Source organism: Phaethon aethereus, assembly GCF_964289735.1.
Source record: "Phaethon aethereus genome assembly, chromosome: 5".
Lineage (NCBI taxonomy): Eukaryota > Metazoa > Chordata > Aves > Phaethontiformes > Phaethontidae > Phaethon > Phaethon aethereus.
The window spans coordinates 12,231,793-12,253,655 of record NC_138579.1 but is presented as its reverse complement, the minus strand read 5'-3'; the positions used below and the strand labels follow the sequence as shown (position 1 = coordinate 12,253,655).

The following is a 21,863-nucleotide window of genomic DNA, read 5'->3' as shown; positions in this document are numbered from 1 at the left end:
GCAATATACAAGCACAGAATTGTTTAATCTGCACAATTATTTTTAACATTTTAGTTCTTTTTTTTTTCCTTTAAGACATCTCAGCTTGAAAAACCTAATTTGTATGCTTTTGAACTTTCTCAGGGTAAAATAATGCTTAAAAAGAGCCCTATGCATATTTAGAAATTGACAGTGCTTCACAGAGGCAATTCAACTATGAATTGGTGAGCTCAAATCTTTTTACTGAAATTTAAAAATGTTTTAAAATAGTCAGCTATAGCTATAGTGCCTCAGCAAAGGCAGCAGAGTGGCCCTGAGCGAATGAGAGCAGAATTTGAACTGTAGAGCCTTCATTAGTATTGAGGATGAGAAGAGAGAAAAGAAAGTAAAGTGAGTTATAGCTCAGGAGTAGAAGGTTTTAAGTGATGGTAATTTTGAAAGACATGTACGACTTCTAAATTAAAAAGAGAGAATGTTCAGGCCAGGATTCACTGAATGCCACCGAACAGGTTGCCTATGCTATGTAATATGTATTTTAAATTAGAAACCTGGTAATATTTTAGTAAAAAAAAAAATACATAGATATGAACCAAGTGCATAAAAAACAGTATAAAGAGATGTCTCTGAAGGGTATGCAACCTCTTCTACCAGCATCCCAATCCATAGATACCTTCTCATGTTTTAACATATGAGGCTATGCCATGAATCAATACCAGTGAGATGAATCAATACCAGTGAGATTAATCAAACAAGAAAAGGTGTCTGGACAGGCAATACTAGTATGAAAGAATAATGTTGCTGTTTTTTCTTCTTCACATGGGATGAATAAAGCAAAGGGAGACAGATTAGAAAGTGCAGTAATTAATAAGACTTCAGGGCTTTTCATGTCACAAAAGTGAATTTCTTTCCAGACAAAGTTTAGAGTAGTTCATGAAGAAAGCTGTATTTTCCCATTCACTTTATAACAAAAAAAAACCAAAAAATCAAAACAGAACAAGATCTACACATTTTCCATCCATTCCCACCATAATAGATCTTGGAAAACAAAAATTTTAAAAACATCAAATATTTGAGTGGAATTGATCCAAAACCTTTAGCATTTATTACATACCCCATTCTCTGTACGTTTCTCCACAGGCATATTTATGCCATTTCTTTGATTTTGGGCTTGACGTCCACCTAAAAGTAAAGTATCACTCTTAGTGCAAAGTTCAGTTTTCAACACAAATGGTTTTCACTCTTGAATTTGTTCTTTTCAAGAACATTTATATAAAGCTTTCACTTGTGAATTTTTATTCTGCTAGTTCCAACTCTTTCTCATTAGGTTATTCTTTGTAAGCAGTGGAATCAGCAGAAAGAAAACATTTACTTCACAGACTTCCTCTGTTAAAAGTACAGACATGCAGCTCTACATTTCTGACTTGTGTTTAGGCAATGATGTCATGAAAGGGAATGTACCGAGTGTGACTACTGAAGTTTCATTTCTGTGTCCACAAGAAGCAGCCGTTTCAGTTGAATGCGTTATAAATGAATACAGTAGAGGAAGTTTTTCCAATGCCTTATAAACAACTTTAATGTACAAACTGATCCATAGGCCAATGATTGATTAAAAAGTCTTGCATGTATGGTTCAGAAGTGACATTTTCCTTGCACGTGAAACTCTGTGGCTTCAGGTGTACCTTAGATTTCTTAACATACTTTAAATTTGTATTGCCCAAAGGATGACTGAGTATTTTACAAAGTACCTAATTAATACAGAAATCCCTCATACATTATTGGGCCTGCTACTTCTGGCATTCTAAGCAACCAGCAACCACTCTGAAACAGGAAAAGTAATCCCAGCTCAGAAGAGCAGTAAGGACTCAGCCAAGACTTGAAATTCGGTTGTCAGAAGTAGTCAGATTAGTTGAATGAGTAAGGATAATTTGATCATGCAAATATACATCTCACTTCGAGATACCTTTCCTATCCTTCAGACAGTGTGACAGCCTTAAGTATATAATGCACAGCCTCAAAAGTCTTCTCATAAATTAAGTACAGTCTATACTAGTTAGATCAGAAAACTGAAATCCTTCTTTTTTTTTTTTCATTCTGGTCTTTTAAGAAAGCCACACTTAATAGGGCACTGTTTTATATAAAGACTTCCTGTAGAACCAAGCAAACCAGCGATTTTTCAATGTGCAAATTATCACCACTATTAAATGTACCTCCATTTAGTACGGAGGAAGTAAAGCCACCGAGACCTCTGCCAATGGTGTCCATAAAACAGATTTTAGTTTCTAATGAAGGCAAAGTAGTTTACTGAGTCTTTTCTCTGGGGCAACTGAAAGAGAACAGGAGATCAAGAAGAACAATCCCTTACCCTCTCAAAATGTAGGGATGCTCTCTCAACAAGAAAAAAATGCATTAAGCCTCTAATACCCACCAATACTTTTGGATCAGTATTAAGCGAAATAGAAACCCGTCCTACTACAAAAAATATTACTCAGACTGGTAGAAATTATTCTAGAGAAGGCAATTTGAGAACTTAATTTGAATTAATGTGCCACTGAGGAAGGTTCAAAATGTCTTTGGCATAAGGAAGTTTGTATTACATGTATCTACAAAGTCCACTGAACTATGAGAACTAATAATCAAACTCCAGTATTTTTTTTTGTAATATGTTTAGGTAACAACACTACAGCACAAGTGTACTTACTCTGTTCATTACTTTCGGCTGGTGACTCCTCATGACGAAGAAAAAATTTCACCTCTTCCCTGCGGGGACCCCATTTTTGTAGGTGATCATACATCATGTGATCAAAGGGTATGGGACGCTCTAAAAGTACAAGACCAAAAAACTTATGACGACTATTTTAATTTAAGCAAAGTCTTATAGAACTCTCATTAAGAATCAGAATGTCTTTTTTGGTAGCAATTCAATCTACCCAATGTATTTAATGCAAAGTCAAAGAAACAGGCACCACAGACAACAGCTGCACTGTATTAAAAGCTAGCCTGTTACTGTAACATAGCTCACTGCTTAACAGCAGTATATAACCACTTTGCAAAACCATACAAAAAGATCAGTGTTTAGAAACCCCAACTTAGGAATTCATCACAACCTTTTTCACAATGCTGATCTTTGCACCTTTCCCCCCCATCACCACCAGATGCATATTTTGCTGTATTATTAAAATGATTCATTCAATTTAAACCTCTGTGTTTCCACTCAGAAAGTCAGATAAGACTAAAAGCCTTATCATGATGTTGACATTTCATCTCCTAAGAACTTGAGCAGGTGCTCCCACTCCAATACACTATGCCAGACATTAACTTCCACTATATGTGGAATTACTGGCAAATAATGAACAAATAATGAAAAAATTACTGAACAAATAAAGCCTAAGTTCTATGCAGCAGTCATTCTCTCTGTTTTCCCCCAAAGAAATGTAAAACATTCTCCTAAGTGTAGTTATTTCTTGCAAATTGATCAAATATGTTATTATAAGAGGCTGCACACTATATATTTAGTATTTCAAAATGAAAATACATTTCAAAAGCAAAGAGTTTTCACTGTTTCTTGCATATATTTATTTCAACGTTACTTGCATTTATTTTTAAATGGTTTCATCAAGGTAAGAAAATCTCCCTTTTAAGATCTAGTACAAAGCACAGTATTGGAAGATACCATCTATTCAGAATAAAATTATTCTAGAAGACATTTAATTAGCTTTCCTACATGCAGCACCATGTCAGACCAATATTACTACAGAAAAATCAGGCTTGGATGGAACCAAAAGGTGGAGTTTTTGTTCTTCATTGTTAAAAGGAAAACGCTTTTTGACCCCAAAACCCAAACCATTGTAGCACCTACCAGGCAAAGCACCACTATCAATTTGTTATCCATTTCATACTCTAACCCATTTGACATGGGAAGACAAAATGATTCAAAGATATGACAGACATATCTTGTGGAAAGCTTGGGAAAACCACATCGCAATTATACCTTTCTTATAATGAAATTTACCTGAATTTATGTGTGTTATGAACTACATAAATGTATACATGTCTTGATACTCTTGGGATACTTAATTGTAGTATTTAAAGAACAACACATTTTAATGACTTGATTCACAATGCATTTAATTCAATAAAGCATCTCAAATGTTGCGTCAAATAGGTTTAGTGATTAACACAGTGTAGCCACTCTTAGATCTCACTGCTTTCAACGGGGAAGGGTCACTTAAACAACAAGCTAATTATATTCATCAGCTAACTGGTTACCCATCTTCCCAAACATCACCACACACCCCCCACTCCTCCAAAATCACAACACCTGATTAAAAAAAAAAAGTGCTTTTCTTTTCTTTTGTTCCTCACTCAAGCGGACTCCAAGAAACATTGTCAATAGTGTTTATGCACACAAGAATAAGGTCAGTGGCTTCTTACAACTCAGTTCTTGAAAAGGAATTTTAAAAACATGACTTTCAGGTTTTTCAACTCCTAAAGTAAACTAAGATTTCAAGTGCTTTGAAGCATATCCACTAAAATTGCAGCATGAGTCTGCTAAAGATCACAGAGTGTAAAAATATTTAAATGGTTTAGTTCAGAGACTTTAGGACACAGAAGATAAGAATCTTTAGGAATTTTTCCCAAATAGAAAAATTGCTAGGTAAACCTGGCAAGAACCTAAGCTTGACAAGAAGGTACCAAGAAACTGGATGTCTGAACAGGGTTGGGCTAATTCTGGAATGGTGAGGAGTGGCTGCAGCATCGCTCCTGGTTAGGCTGGTCTCCCATTAAAAGTAAGGTCCCGATCCTAGGAGCTATTCAAAATAAAAGGTTTAATTTACATAATGTACCTTGAAGAATCAAGGTTAATATTTTTCAGACATGACAATGGCGAGAAATGGGAAAGACATTTTCTACAACTTTTGCTATTCTTCCACAGAACCAATTTGGGATATGTTGCCCTAAATGAGACAGAAAACAGCTTAGAATAATAACAGCAACATCATTATCACTGAAACAGAGAAAAGAAAAATGAAGCAGCACTAATCACTCTGTGCAACTTAACTACATGTAACAGATTCAGAAAAGAAAGAGTAAGAAGAAATGGACATTAACACTTGACACAAGATACGATGAGAACTCAAGTCCTCATTCCTTCCACCAGTTTCAATCTTTTAAATCTACAACAACTGCAGGAAGAAAGCATGATCTTATATTTGCTCTAAGTAAGGACAGCACAAAGATATTTTCTGTAAATATATGTTCTTTAAGAATCAAAATCAAAACAAAACACCTGCAGTTAAACTTTGCTCAGTTGTAACAGCTTCAGACACATTTGTCAGTGATTGTTTTCACAATATTATTTCAAACTTTAATACTAACTTTTTAAAGTTTGAATAAAAGAGAATGAAGAAAAGATGAAATAGGAGAATGGGTATAGAGTTGTAATAAACAGATTGCATCTCTATGCTTTAACAACACATTAAAAAATTATCTATAGAATATTTGTTTTCATTAATAACCAAGTGGAAAACTATGATATGTTTTTACAAATATATTAACAACAAAAAGAGAGGCAAGGAGAATCTCCATCCCCTACTGGATATGGCGGGGAACATTGTCTCCAAGGACGAGGACAAGGCTGAGGTACTTAATGCCTTCTTCGCCTCAGTCTTTAATAGCCACTCCAGGTATCCACAGGATATTCAGCCCCCTGAGCTGGAAGATGGGGATGGAGAGTACAATGTACTCCTCATAATCCAGGAGAAAGCAGTCAAGGACATGCTAAGCCACCTGGACACCCACAAGTCTATGGGGCCTGATGGGATCCACCCAAGAGTACTGAGAGAGCTGGCGGAGGAGCTTGCCAAGCCACTCTCCATCGTTTATCAGCAGTCCTGGTTAACAAGGGAGGTCCCAGAAGACTGGAGGCTTGCCAATGTGACGCCTGTCTACAAGAAAGGCCAGAAGGAGGATCCTGGGAACTACAGGCCTGTCAGCCTGACCTCTGTTCCAGGGAAGATTATGGAGCGGTTGGTTTTGAGAGTGCTCACAGGGCATCTGCAGAACAGCCAAAGGATCAGGCCCAGCCAGCATGGGTTCATGAAAGGCAGGTCCTGCTTGACCAACCTGATCTCCTTCTATGACCAGGTGACCCGCCTAGTGGATGAGGGAAAGGCTGTGGAGGTTGTCTACCTGGACTTTAGTAAAGCCTTTGACAGCGTCTCCCACAGCATTCTCCTGGAGAAACTGGCGGCTCGTGGCTTAGACGGGTTTACTCTTCGCTGGGTGAGTAACTGGCTGGATGGCCGAGCCCAGAGAGTTGTGGTGAATGGCGTTAAATCCGGCTGGCGGCCGGTCACGAGTGGTGTTCCCCAGGGCTCGGTTCTGGGACCAGTCTTGTTCAATATCTTTATAGATGATCTGGATGAGGGAATTGAGTGCTCCCTCAGTAAGTTTGCAGATGACACCAAGCTGAGCGGGAGTGTTGATCTGCTGGAGGGTAGGAGGGCTCTGCAGAGGGATCTGGACAGGCTGGATCGATGGGCAGAGGCCAACTGTATGAGGTTTAATAAGGCCAAGTGCAGGGTCCTGCACTTTGGCCACAACAACCCCATGCAATGCTACAGGCTTGGGGAGGAGTGGCTGGAGAGCAGCCCGGCGGAAAGGGACCTGGGGGTGCTGGTTGACACCTGGCTGAATATGAGCCGGCAGTGTGCCCAGGTGGCCAAGAAGGCCAACAGCGTCCTGGCCTGTATCAGGAATAGTGTGGCCAGCAGGAGTAGGGAAGTGATTGTGCCCCTGTACTCGGCACTGGTGAGGCCGCACCTTGAATACTGTGTTCAGTTTTGGGCCCCTCACTACAAGAAGGATGTTGAGGTGCTGGAGCGTGTCCAGAGAAGGGCAACGAAGCTGGTGAGGGGTCTGGAGCACATGTCTTATGAGGAGCAGCTGAGGGAACTGGGGTTGTTTAGTCTGGAGAAGAGGAGGCTGAGGGGAGACCTTATCGCTCTCTACAACTACCTGAAAGGGGGTCGTGGCGATGAGGGTGTTGGCCTCTTCTCCCAAGTAACTAGTGATAGGACAAGAGGAAATGGCCTCAAGTTGCGCCAGGGGAGGTTTAGATTGGATATTAGGAAAAATTTCTTCACTGAGAGGGTGGTCAGGCATTGGAACAAGCTGCCCAGGGAGGTGGTGGAGTCGCCATCCCTGGAAGTGTTCAAAAAGCGTGTGGATGTGGCGCTTCAGGACATGGTTTAGGGGACATGGTAGTTCTGGATTAATGGTTGGACTTGATGATCTTAAAGGTCCTTTCCAACCTTAGTGATTCTGTGTGTGTGTGATATATGCATATATACATAATTATTTGCAAAACTCCCTTAGATTTTAAGTTGGATGAAAATTCTGAAAGACTTTTGGGAACAGAGCTTGACTCCTTTCCTTTTAAGTAAAAGTTTTGAGAATGGGCTAGTCTTAAGTAACCTAAAATGACTGAAAGACCCTGAAAGACCAAAACACAGATGCCACATCCATGTTTTAGAACAGAATTGCAAAAATCTGTCTGTTGGAAATACATATCCACTATTTAAAACAAAGTAAGTTTCAGACTTCAGAATCCGTTTTTATCCCAATTAAAAGTATCCTGCTGTTTGTAATAAAGACATTTATGCCTACTATACATGAAACCAGAATACAAAGTAATGGATTATCTCCATGGCAGGGGAGTTCACTGTAAGATCAGGAACGAGTCTTCTCCGCCTCAGGTTTGCAGAAGTAAACAAATACTCCTTTCACAGTCACTTGCCTCTAAGTTACAACTAAATTCAGGAAGACCAATTAATACCAATTGCTGAAAGGCATTCCAGATGTAAATGAAGTGAATAATTGAGTACTGGGTGGATTTAAAGGCTGAAATCCATTCTCTCTTGAAACATATTACAAGTTCCTGGTGTCACACCTGTCTTTCGATCTCCTTACCAACTGCTGTTTGCAATAGCTGGGGAATGAGGAAGAATATTCTGCGGGGTTTTTTTCTCCTGTTATAGCATGAGAAATCCATGCAAAAAGAGGAAGCTTCAAACTGACAAAGCACAAGGTGCTACAAAATGTAGTGTTATATCAGGCATGAATGCTGTTGACTTTTTCAACCATTACTCATCTCAAACTCAAAAGAAGGTGGAACAGAGAATGAAATACATAAAATCAAATGCAAACAAACCAAATGCTTACGTCATGCAGCTGTGAGAAGAATCAGTTTCTTAACCCCAATACAAACAATACCTGAACTATTTTACAACTCTTGGGCAGCTCAGCCACTTCTTTGCCACACAAAAGCAAACAGAGAAAAGCTAACATAATAAATAAATATGTTTCACAACAGCTAAGCTATTGTAATCCTTCTCTGAACTCTAGAAATTGTACATAATTTTTGGAGCCAAACTTGCATGGATTTTAATAACATTTTTCTGGAAGACAAATGGTCTATCTCTGTCATCCTCTAAAAATAAAATGAAGTATTTCTCATTTATTTGTACATACACATTCAGAAGATGAAGATTATTAGAAGAGACAGTATTTTGTTAGAATGATAGTTTAGGAAATGGACAAGGTTTGGGCACACAATTTTTTTTTTAATCTGGTAATAAAACTACAATCTACAGGCCCCATTTCTTTGAATTTGAGTGGACATGTATTATTCAGCTGGGCTACCTAAAAGAGGTTGTGGCTACCTGTAGAATGGAAGAGTTAAGCACATTCACAAGAGGACAGGTATGACAGCTCTCTCTTATGGAGAGCTGTGATATGGCACCCGTGCAACATGGAGAGTGACTACCAAGAAAACAGACCACTTACAATGTGTGACAAAACCTAATGTATTTATTAAATCCATTATTTTCTGTGTTAAATGTTGTTTTGAATTTTACTTTCCAAAATGTCTTCTGAAAGAATATTTGTAGGCCTTTTAGGGATAAGTGCTGAGGGGTCAGAGACAGTGTAAAAGAAGAGAAAAAATACTCTTCCACTGGCACAACATGCTGCAGTTTCATTGCAAATTGCTTCACACTTCCCACTCAGAACCATAGTTTAAGTTTTTTTATTGTTGTAACAGTAGCATTTAACTGTTTATATTCTTATTTTCTGTATCAGATCTCTGTTCCAGGTTCAATTTAGTTGTCAGGAACTGCTGAAGGAAAAAATACCATATTTATGCCCTGTTTAAAAAAAAAAAATAATCAGGTTGTTTCACTGAGAAATTTATGTAACACAGACTTTTGGGCAAGTTGAGGCCACCACCACACAGATTTGTAACGGTACCCTACATTCAAGAACAACAAACAAAATGCTTGTGCTGAAATTCCTGTCGGAGAGACTTAAAACCAGTGTGCAGGACATCTCTTTCGCTGACAGCACAGACCTGTTTGAGAGATCCAGAAACATATGCTAGTGTTTCACTTTTTCTTTCATTCTCTCTAGTCTTTTCTGTTCCACACTTTCAAAGGAATAGCTCTATGGAATTATCACCTTGGGTATTTAGCAAGTGAAGATAAGAGTTGTGAAAGCACCGTCATGTGAGTTTTAAAAGAAAAACATGGGGCCACAAGCACATTTTGAAAAGTCTGACAGACCCATTGAACAGATAGAAGCCTTGGGCAGGATTCTGTTTGTAAACCTTAGGTGTCTATATGTAGATGTCTACTTCAGAAAACTGGGCGAGCTCCTATGTTCAAAATAAAATAGAAAACAACTAGCTGAAATCAGTGCGCTCCATTTTTTACTCACGATAATATCTAGATATCCATTGACTATAGATGCTTAATTCACAGGGCAGATACATAAATTTAGTTTTAGTCTCTCCATCACAACTTCCTGGGTAAGTTTTATTTCCCACTTTATAGAACCTTTTAGTTTTAGATAGCTAACACTTTGAGAATTAATGCATTACATCCACAGATAAAATATTTTCTCAATCTTAGAAGTTATTACAGCAAATGTGTGCTTGCACTTGCCAGGGTTGCTAGGCGTTAAGTGTCCCAGAAATATGTTGTGGATCACTGGCTACAGTTTCCAGTCACCCTTTGAAGCTAGTCGACAAAATTCTCTGCATTTTTTTTAAGAAGTGCACCCTCAAAGTATTGTGAAAGCAGAAGAACAAATAATACCATATATGTTACACTTTCACAGACAAGCGTTTGAAAATGTTAGGGATATTTGAGTGCTGTTAAACACAGTCTGCAGATCCATTTTAGAAATTTATGTGATGCACTTGGCATCATAGGCTCTCCATAATCTAAACTTCCAATCTGAAAAAGTTTTAACCCTCCTGTAAGTTTTATCCTTAAAGACAGTTTTCTAACTAAGTATGAACTGAATTTGTATTCTTGTAACTGCAGACATGCTTAACCTCTCCCCTGCTCACACTTGCCTAAACTCTGTGAGTTCCCATCCAGTTCAGAAATGACTTCTTGAGGCACCTTTTCCCTTTACAAAGTCTTAGAACACTTTAGAAAAGAGGAAGAATAGTTTCCCCAGGAGGAAAATATTCTAGATTGCTAATACTTTAAAGCACCAAAGGCATCTGAATAATGCCTGTTTTATCTCTTTGACAAAAAGTCCCTGACCAAAATAAAACCCCTCTAAGCAAAATTTCATAATTCAATATCAAGTTATGACCCCATCAGTCTTTATACAAAAGAGATTACATAAAACAGCTTAAATAGGGGTGACCTTAGTAACTGAAGAGATAAGAACCTGCCCAACTGTTACCCTCACCCATCCACCAATTCTACTCACAGCTACACATTGATATACTATAACCTGGAGGCTTGTGCTACACGCAATTGCAAGAATCCATCTAGAAACAGAATCCATAATAGGGCTGTTTTAGCACACTCCTGAAAAGAACTGGCCCACCCATTATTCTGTGAAATAAGAACTGCAACACAAATAGGATACAGGCACTACTACCTGCCCCAAGGGAAGCTGTCAAATCTTTGAGGGGAAATGTTCATGAAGAAGCTGGAGGTACTATGTCCAATTCTGGCACAATTCTGTCTGCAAAACTTCTGCTATTCATGATACAGAAGGAAAAAAAAATCTATACCCATTCATAAACTTCAGGTTGTGTTCACACGCCTAATAGTGAGGAAACTGGATTGGAAAGAATGCAGGTGGTGATCTGTACCTACTTACTATAAGAGAAGATCACAGATATTCCATATTGTCATTTAAATACCCTCCATCTTATATATGTTGTATACCTATTTGAAATAAATGGCTTCTAGACGTGAAAATTCCCCAATTTTTTTTTCTTTTAAGATAGGGGTACTGAATAATTTATGTAATTTGAAAAACAGAAATACAATACACTAACATATCTTACACATGCATTTTATCAAATACTCCATGCTGAGTAAGAAAAGAGGAGAAAAAGAAAAAGTCAACAATTGCACTAATCTCTACAGATATTGAATTACTATACTTTGCATCAAAGTTTGCTATAAAAAAAAAACAACCCACATCCAAAGAACAATTTGAAGTCATTAATATTGAAAAGTTAGTCCTACCTTTTTTTGTAATCGGTACATATATTTAAATCAATTTCCACTGAACATTTTACTTACCATTTCCACGCCATACTTCAGCCAGATGGCAGCTTCCTTCTCCAGGCTCTTTGCAGAACTCTACTACATCGCGGCAGGTTGTTTCTGGTGTAATTGGAACTTCTGTCAAAATCTGTTCATTGTTGCTCAGAAACACAGTTAATATCATCTGAAAGAAAAAACAAAAAGCAGCAGAATATTAAAAAAAACCCAAAAATAAAATTGTAGATAAGATTTATAATCCCCTGTGTATGGAAACGTATGCCTATGGTTGGTTAACACAATCGATCAAAGTAGTCTTCAGTTTCTTGTAACTGCCAAAGTTTTAGTTCTTTGTGTTGATTTTTTTTTGACAGTGCATTGAATTGACAGGTTTGTTTTTTTTAAAGCTTCAGTTGAAATGGTTTAGTTCTGTCTGAAAATAAGGCTGGGAGGGAAGGCACAAGTTTTGGCTACGGTAGGTGCTTGAAATCATAGCATTTAAATGTCGCAAATAAATACATACTTTGACAAAGTAGCCTGAAGCTTCACAGGTGGGCAACCCTTTGCATGATGGACGTAATTTTTGCAATTTGTTTGAAGATATAGTAATAGCTGGTTGAATTGTAAGCCTTTGGTCAAATGGTAAGCCTCAGAGTTTGGTTTTGTTTGTTGGTGGTGGTGATGAGGGTTTTTTTTTGGTTTGGTTTTTTTTTTGTTTGTTTGTTTTTTTTAACAGTCACATTTTTCAAGGGATTGCATTTGCTTAGTACACTTGCTGGAGCCAAAATCCTCTGAGAAGTTGGTTCTTTCTGTACTACTTTAGCCGCACCCCCTAAGCTTGCTGTGTTGATCAGACTGTACACGCAACCTTCCCACAGTGGTACTAAGCCTGCTCTCTTCACTCAAAGTTACAACATCAAAAGACTACTTTTCCTCTAGTAACTGCTCCCAGCTACTCCAGTTGGAAAGTAGCCACAAAACAGAAAATATTTTTTCTTCCCCACCCCCACTTAACAACATTCAACATGACTTGACATCAAGGAAAATAGACAAAAAAGTGGGATGAAATCTATAAAGTAAAAAGCCTAGCACTAACAGCTAGTACCAATCCGGGTTGATGTAAACTTCTGTTCAAATTCCTTGCTGCACCTTAAATAAATGTGTGCACAAACATCTCTCTCTCTCTCTGTCTATATATATCCAGCAATACTCCCATCCCTTTTCATGTTAGCAGGTGTAACTTGCTGTAAATTTAAACACACAAAAACTGTGAGCATCAACTAAACCCACCTCACCCCCTTGGTGCATATGTACTATGGTATGACCATTAACAATATGTTAATTTGCTACATTCCCCCTGTTAAGGGCCTCTGCCTGCTACAGTATTCTCAATGGATTCGTTCTATAGGCACTCACGTAATTTACTGCGAATATAGTTAACAGCTGAGGGGCTTGTAAGAAGGAAAAGACAAAAAACATTCTACCAAGAAACAAAGTCTTAACACAATGATGCTAATGTGATTCATTTTTTCCCCCGAGTGAGACTGGTTGAGGACCAAGAAAGGTTGTATTCAAAGACAAGTATCCCTATGTTATACTAAATCCTCTGAAAGATACCTGACCTTCATTTCCCATTTGTAGTCAAAACACTGTTCTGTAAACTCATGGGGATGGAACTGAGATAACGTGATGTTTAAAAGACAAAAGATACCATAATAATAGATGTCTCTAAAGAATGTGACAAAATTAGAAATTCTGTGTGCAAAGAAAGTTCTTTCAGATCTTTCCAGTAAGTAAAATGTGCCATCACATATTGAACCACAAAGATTAAACCTAATTATTTAAAGCATTTCATTAAATGCGCACTCTCCACTGAAACAGAGTTGTGCTTCAATTTGCCTACGAAATTCTTAAAAACATTCATAACATGTTTATCTGTGGAACATATACATGTACCAAACTGTAGATTTGCATTAGTAACAGCTAGATACTGAGCAAGAGCAGTCTATCTACTTTAGAAGTAGGCACAGGACAAATTCCAAAACATCCCAGGCTTCAAGCTCTCAGTCTCCTTGTCAGTCCTCCAGGCTATTTTAGTCCATGTTTCTACTTCTCCCTCAGTCTGCCAAGTTTGTACACTGTATCCTGAAGTTTTCAAGTAACTACACTTCAACACAAGCAGCAGTCATCCAGGGCTGTAAATATACTAGAATTCACCCCTGGGTTTCTCCAACAGCAGTATTAAAGGAAGCTATAGTAAAAGCTACAGCACAAGCTAGGAGGAAGCTATAGGATGCAGCCACAAATAGTAATGAAAGCGCATGTAACCACCGACTGTAAACTGCTCACAATGTTATTTTTCCCTCATAGAAGATTCAGCCAGTCTCAATATTCAGTGGCTGTGGAATCTTTTACATAATAAATATCTGATGTGGAATCTAGTAGTGGAATTTGACCTCATATTTAAGAAGAAAGAGTCATATATGAACATAAAACAATAGGCTTAGAAGAAATCTTAAGAGGTCATCTAATGCAGTCTCTTGGCCTCAGGCAGGATCAACTATACCTACATTATCCCACAGAGATGCTTGTTTAACCTGTTCTGAAAAGCCTTTCATGATGGAAATTCCACCACTTCCCTGAACCATCCACCCCAGAAATCCAGAATTCCTGTTGCAGGGAGATCTTAAAGTCTAGTCAAAGCTTTCCTTGCCACTATTTAAACCCACTAGTTCTTCTCCTAGCCACAGGGGGGGATAGAAAACACTTTTATTTCTTTCTCTGCAGTTAAATTTAAGGAACACATAATAAGTAAATTAAGTAAGTTTAATTAAACACCACCAGTTTGACAGAGAATTAGCAATGCCAGCTTTCTAAACACAGTTTCCCTATAACACTGGATAGTGATTTCAAAATAAAACCCAAATTTCCCAAACCTTATGAGAATGCCAAGAGACCCTGGCTTCACTGAAGTCATGACATAATGCATACCGCATTTTTAGCATTTGTCTGAAAGACCTGCTATCTTTTTATGAAAGGTTAAATAGAATGACTTAACATCATGTGGTTTTACATGGTTTCCAAGTTTTGATTTTTTATTGCTGTAAAGACAACAGTGGCCTGGAAAACTTGTTTCATGTATTCAAGATTGTCTGCACCTGCAGACAGGCTGAAAAAGAAAGAAAAGCCTTGGAGGTGTGAGTTATCCCATACATCTTAGTCAATTCTCCATAAATTCAGACCTCAACCACTATATAAACTCACTGTCCCCTTTGCAAGACCAGGCCAAAATCTGCTGTACCTCAAGCACACCACTTTCTCTTCTCATCTCTGACTGCAGGAGTACTGTCTTCTCCAAAGCTGGGTGTCACTCACAATATCATCTGCTAGACAGCCTAGGGAAAGGTATCTCACTAATGAGGAGGCAAGATGCTGTAGCCAACAATTGCCATGCTACTCCTCAAGCAAACTTGGTTAAGTAAGGATTTATTTTTAACAGGTTGTCTGAGTAACACCAAAGGAACTGAAACACTGTGCTGTGGAACAGATGTCTTGAAACATACACAGGAAGACTCAAATATATTGCAATATTAATTAGATTTTCAAGTCAGCGTCATAGCTGTCCCTATTTGTGGTAGGGGTGGAATAAGAATCAGAGGTATTTCATAGTGATAAAATACAAAGCAGCATCAATGGAGCCTGGAAATTTGCTGCTGAAGAATACGAATGAAGCATACACATGAAATACACAGTACATCCACTGCAGTAAATCAGCTTTATGAAAAAATATTCTTAACCAAAGATTAGGACACAGGAGAACTGATAAATCCTTTGATTTCTCATTTTAAATGGATTCCTAAATAGGAACAACTGTAAAAACTCATCTTGTTGAAACCCATATGTTTTAAATGAGATCATAGCCATTGTAGCATTTATTCCATACTCTCTCAATTCACTCATTCAGAACTTTAAATACATGAACACAATGTCACACAATGAAACCAACCCAACACTCATAAGCAAGTTACCTCAGTGCTTCTAAATCATGTATTGTTTCCATAATGAATATCAAGCTCCAAATCTTACACTTCCCTTCTCCTCAACCCAGATGCCAAATGGTCCTTTATACCAGTTTCTACTCTCCATGGGCTAAACAGGTATTTTATATGCACCTGCAAAGCAACTTCATTATTTTCCTTGAAGACCCTCCTTTGCTCTTCTGGCTACAAAGTGTATTAGATACAAGTAAGCTGTCAATATGCTGAAGTGCTGCCAATCAGGCTGATGAATATTGTTTCGTCCGCTCAGACTTCTCCAACTGTCCAGTTCATCTCTTACTTCATCCAGTGAACAAAAGGTTAAGAGAAAAAACACATCTCAAGAACATGAATTTTTCCCTTTGTGCTATCCATTGCTCTCATCACCCATATCTAGATATAGGAATGCCTACCTGATATTAAAGGTATAGTGGATAATAGACCATTTTGTGCTAATAACATCTGCCAATTTAAGAATTATCAAGCATATGATTGAGAGTGGAAAAATATACCAGATATTTAATACAGCTGAATTCACACACTGCTGTTTAGTCTTATTAGATTCTCCTTTTTTTTTTTTAAACCAACCTAGAAATCTCATTGGGTAAAGGTAAGAAACAACAAAAACAAAACCCCTCCTCTTCTAGCAGAGGAGTGATCAGACATGTCAAATATATGAAATGTTTATTATTAAAAGGCTGACACACAATGAACAAAGAACAAAACATATTTCTGATAGAAATGCCAACTTCATTCCTTCTGTTTCACAGGAATTGGAAGGCATTATCTTCTCAGCATGCATTTTCCCCTACTAAAGAGTTCAAAAAAAATCCATTTGTGATCTTGTGTTTTGCCGTTTTAGAGCACTTAGTGGTGCCTACAACTCCAAGACAAGAACAATCAGCAAAGGAAAGAGACTTCTTCAAAGTAAATCTCTCTCACACAGGAGACCTCAACATGTCCCAGAAAGTTTTAATAACTTTCATCCTTGATGTTGCTGACGTGGGAGTCCCAGGAGCTTGCTGCATTTAAGGTTATACTACAATAGAGTTTTAACTGAAACATCCATACCCATATCTTACTGAAATGTCACAGCCCCATCAATCAAATATGAACTTTGATTAAGACTGAGGTTTTCAGTTACCAGAAAGACTACAGAATGAGATGCAAGCAAAAAGTGAAGAGGTAGAAAATCATCCCTTTGGTGATAAGGCATACTAATATGCGCAACCCTGCATGTAGAATGGTCAGGGAAAAAAGTTACAAATTATCAATTATCTCATGCAAGTTTGCCTCCCTGGAATTCATGCCATTACATAAACCTGGCTTCAGCTACAGCTGTAGAAATTCTAGTTGGTATTTCAAGCACTAAAGTGGAATTTTAACTTTATTTGCAGTACGAACACTGTCCCTTTTTAAGATTATAGACTTAATTAGGTGAAGCTTTAAGCAATTACATTTTAAAAGAAACCAGACTATGAAATTATAACCACAAAACTGTTTTAATTAAAGCCATCTAAAGATACATTATTGACTCAAGTCATGAGTATTTCTTTATACTGTTGAGATTTCAGACCAAAGAAAGCCCAAATAAATCTCTGATGTTGATTATTGTATGTAAACCCCAGAATAACAGTAATAAGATTAAACCACTTCCCTACATTAAAAAGAAACATTTGAAGTCCATCTAATAAACAAGTTATTCACCCGCATGCTTTGCTCCAATAATTATTTACCTTCAGAATTAAACTGTCCTTTCTAAAAATAGATCTGTTGAAGAATTTCTTACAATATTTTAATGAGTCTTATTTGAAATAAGAGCATCAAGATATACAGCAAATTTATTATGGATTACTGCATTTCATCAGAAGATTTCTTCCCTTTAACATCTTTTCCCCTTCCCCATATATAGGGTGAGAAATAACTGTATTCAATTTCCATATTTCTGAACACATTTCCTCACATCCAAGCTGTACAGCTTTGAGTTCAGGCCTAAATTTGAAGGCCAGAGATGCCTTTTGACTGTATTATTAGTATATAACTTACTATATTAGTAAAATTCACAAAGCTAGTGCAACCAACAGACTTCACTTTGCAAAGAATACAAAAATGAGTAAAGTTTTCTGCCAAAATGCAGACTTGTGAAACCAATAGCATGTTTCCCACTACACTTTCAAATCCGAGGCCGACTGCCTCCATACGTCCTGCAAAAGAATTCACAAAATTGGGAGCAAGTCTCGGACACTAAAAATGTATAGCATTCACCTATGGGCTACTAACAAACATTAAAAACACAAATTTCACTATCGATAAACTTAAGCATTTATAAGGTTACTCAAAAATACAAACAAGCTAATATTATTCTTGGATAACATTTGCAATTTTGATCAAATCTGAAAATTTAATGGTGCTTAAATGTACTTAAACTACTTAGCTCACCAAAGCATTTTTTGACTAAGTTCATATGCTATTTGCATTAACTTGCCATTTTGCAATCACTGAAAAGAAAAAAAAAAAGATCCACCTTGAGATCCACCTTCATCAACCTCTGCACAAGCCAACCTGACTACAGAAAACATAACCAGGAAAGAAAAAAAATCCACCAAATTTCAGACAACAGTTGTACCCACAGACTAAGTGATGGAGTATAAAATTGCTTCTATTGCTAGAGCACAAAAATCGCTTTAAAAAAGTATTTAACTCCTCCTATAGAAATGTGGAACCCTAGCATTAAAAGGAATTCATAAACAAAATTTTCCTACATTTTTAAGGCCTACATTTATGCAATGGCTTAAATAACGACAAAAACCACAGACATTTCCTCTCAGGACTTTCAGGACTGTTGCCTCTACCCTCTTCAGTAAATGAGCTTTCGTATGTGACAGCAGGTGTTCAACAGGATTCAGACTATTTCAAAAACCTACACCTACTTGATATTTATTTGCCAAAGGGATACTTATGACACTTTCTTGCTCTTTGTTACTGAAAGATAAAAAGCTACGGCATCCATTGTAGATCTGGAATTTGAAGCCTCTTACTCTTTCAGAGGCAAGCTTTTTGTAGGGCAGAAAAACAAGCCAACATTTTTGCTAGAGGAAGGAAACGGCAACTATCATCACGTATTTAAATACATTCAACTAAGCAAGATAGACCCACAGATTATTAAATGAAAGGTATTGTAGTAGTTAATTGAAAGACTTCCAGAGCTCTAGGAAAACAATACTTAATGAAAACAATAGCAACTAAAAGTTCACTTGTGTAAACACCACAAGCAACCCACAGACTCGAAATGGGTGTTCTCGAAAAGGTTGAGAGGAGCAAGCTACGAAGAGGGCTAAAAAAACCAGCTGACCTAATAAACATTAAGTTTCTAGCATCTGCCTAAGACAGAAGAGTGACACGATCATTTAGACCTTACAATCCTATAACAGATTTTAGACTATACTTTCTTATATTAGAAGTCAGAGACGATCTTTGGTACTAAACCATTGCCAGCTCTCCAGACATTATCTTTACAGAAGCTGTTTCTGGTCACGTTGGAATGCCTTCTTTTAGATTCAGGTGATTCTGTTAAAAGCAAGCAGGAGCTGAGATTTGGATAAATTAATTTTAAAAAATGGGCATGTGGCTACAGACAGGAAAATGGGTATAGCTGAAAAGGGGCAAGTTAAAAGAATAACAGAGGCTGCATTAAATAAAACTATTAATTTAAAAGCAAATCTGTCCAAGTGCAATATTTAACATCATTAGCTAAAGGAACACAGCCTGAAGTTAGAGAAACATGTAAAACATGCCTCTTGTGATGTTTTCTAGTGGAAAATGTAATTTGGCACTTGCTACAGAATGAGTTCAACATCCCTGCATCGTATTATCTGTTGGCTTGATTCCTAAATTGCTACATCTGGAGAAACAGCAAGAGATCTTCTTGTTGCTCCTTGATGCAAATAATTCTACCAAAGGACTGTCAAGACACAAGTTACCATGTTAGAGACTTTAGAACACAGGGATAATTCTAGGTACACTGACAAGTTCTTGCCAAGCACATTTCTCTGTTACGCAACATACATGACAAATGGAGAGATTTTTATTCTTTCCAGAACAAGGCTTTGAAATTTTGTTTTGTTCCACTGCTTAAAAGACTGTGGGCCATACACTATCTTTCATGATCAACACAACTATTATTTGAAGGTGGAAGTTGGAGACTCTTCTTGAAAGACTCTGCTCTAATCAGTTGATGCTGGAATTCCTAAACCCCTTATGACAACTTGATACATAAAAGTAAGTATTCTCACTTGCAATACTAATTCTTGCAAATTAGTATTCTCTGATTTGTTTTAGGACTATTGCAAATGAGTCTTTGGCATCTATCAACCAAGAACAGAAGACTGATCTTCAAATCGAGCAGCTCTGAAGAAGTCCCAGAATTTTTCAGACACTTGCTGGCTTCATTAAGGATACTCTTTTTTTATCTTTTAGAATACTTTTTGTCTGTGAATCTTAGGATGACAAACCTCATCTAGTACTGCCTTCTTAATTTCAATAAGATATATCTAGAGCACCTTGAAAAAAAAACCAAACAACAATCAGCAGGCACATCAATTTTGTGCTGATTATTAAATAAAAAAGTAAAATAAATTGCTAATTTATTTAAGAAACTAACAAATACCCCCACTATAACTAAGTTAACAGTTTTTTAGGCTTATTAATATGAGAATTCATTAAACAATGGATTCTTGCTCAACTCTTTTTAGAAAACTGCAGCAGATGCTGCATTTGCAAATGCATACAACACTAGTAATATGCAGGAAAAGTCAGAGTTCAGGGGACAGCAACACTCCAGATCAAAACAATAGCTACAATGGTGCAGCCATCTTTCCTGAAGTCCATTTGTCTGTAAATATGTTTTGATAAAAAATAAACATGATGTCCACATTTCTACTATTGTTCACATCTCCAACTCAGGATCCTCCAAATCAAATGGTTCGGAGATTAAAGTGGGGACTCCCAGTAGTGGGTCAGGTGTACCCCCATAGCCTCCAGGAAAAAAGAGAGGAATCATTGTGGCACTGCAACCGCATCTCACTGTACAAGATCACAAACACAACTTAGTGCTAATGTTCAGAGGTCTAAATCTTTCATGTCTTTCAAGGCAACGAGCATGTCATACATCAAATGCATGACAAGCTTGAAACAACAGTCCTAGCATATTAACTGCTCATTTAATTTGATAAGCTGATGAGATATAAATAATATGTTAAAAAAATGCTATTAAATATTTTACTTTCCAAATCATTATGGAAAACATATTGCTGAAGAACAACACAACTGTAGTACTGTAAAATTTGCAGTAAACTCAGGTGAACTGGCAATAAATTAAAAACAAAACTAAATGAATTCAAGATGACTCAGCTTCAGAGATCATTTTATTACATAAGAATCTCAGCTTTCCAGTCAGGAAAAAAACCCACAAAAAGTCATATTCACCAAAAGGAAAGGTTAAAAAACCAACACAAACCCAAATCAAAAAGCCATATACCACACACACAAAACTCCCTAAAACCCCAAACCCTAGAAAACAGGACACCCCCTCAGACTCAATGACCAGATGACAGATAAAGAAGTCAAAAACTTTAGTATTTTGCTTTTATTGGGTGGGGGATATGGGGAGAAGTCCTATTCAATGTTTTAGTGTATTGGTATTAGCAATGCTGTAATCTACTTTGAAAGAAAGTTCATTCTGACAGCACAAGGCAAAGCTGAAGAGCAGGGTTAAGAATGAAGTTTTGGGCTAATTTTCCTGAAAGACAACTCGGTCTTCAAAATCTGCATGCAACAAAAAGTGTCCCACAGAATTTGTATAACAGAACTGAGTGTTCTCAAATTATTAAAAATATTTTGACCAAGGCTAGGGAAAGGGAGGTGCTGACGTTTCTATGGTCTTCTGTTCGACCTTGTCAACAGCTACAGCAAAGTCATCCAAAATCCACTGAATTCCAGCAAAGCCTGACCTACCTACTGCACTGAAAATAATCTCATCAAAAAAGTATAGGATACAAAGACAGACATTTGTGTCTTTTCATTTACAACTTTTCAACCGAACAAAACACAAAACAGACAACAATAACAAAAAGCAAAACCACAAAACAAAAGCAACTAACTAACATAGTATTTTTACTAAAGACATCATGCTTTTTGTCAATTAATAAAGGTGATTTGCAGCATTGAACATCACTTTTGCATTGTACAAACAAAGAACAACTTTTATGAAAGC

At 37.2% G+C, this 21,863-nt stretch overlaps 1 protein-coding gene across 1 annotated transcript in view; it reads right to left on the bottom strand.

Moving 5' to 3' along the window:
- The window catches only part of PPP1R13B (protein phosphatase 1 regulatory subunit 13B), a gene marked incomplete at its 3' end in the record, with an annotated part of 46,530 nt that extends 34,713 nt beyond the window's left edge, over nt 1–11,817 (bottom strand). The window contains exons 1-3 of the mRNA XM_082000971.1: nt 11,595–11,817; nt 2,678–2,797; nt 1,091–1,158 (exon numbers count right to left, since the gene is read on the bottom strand). Coding sequence (XP_081857097.1) covers nt 1,091–1,158; nt 2,678–2,797; nt 11,595–11,742 — 336 coding nt within the window. The 5' untranslated portion in view covers nt 11,743–11,817. The remainder of the gene's footprint in view (nt 1–1,090; nt 1,159–2,677; nt 2,798–11,594) is intronic.
- Between the last annotated feature and the right edge of the window lie 10,046 nt (nt 11,818–21,863).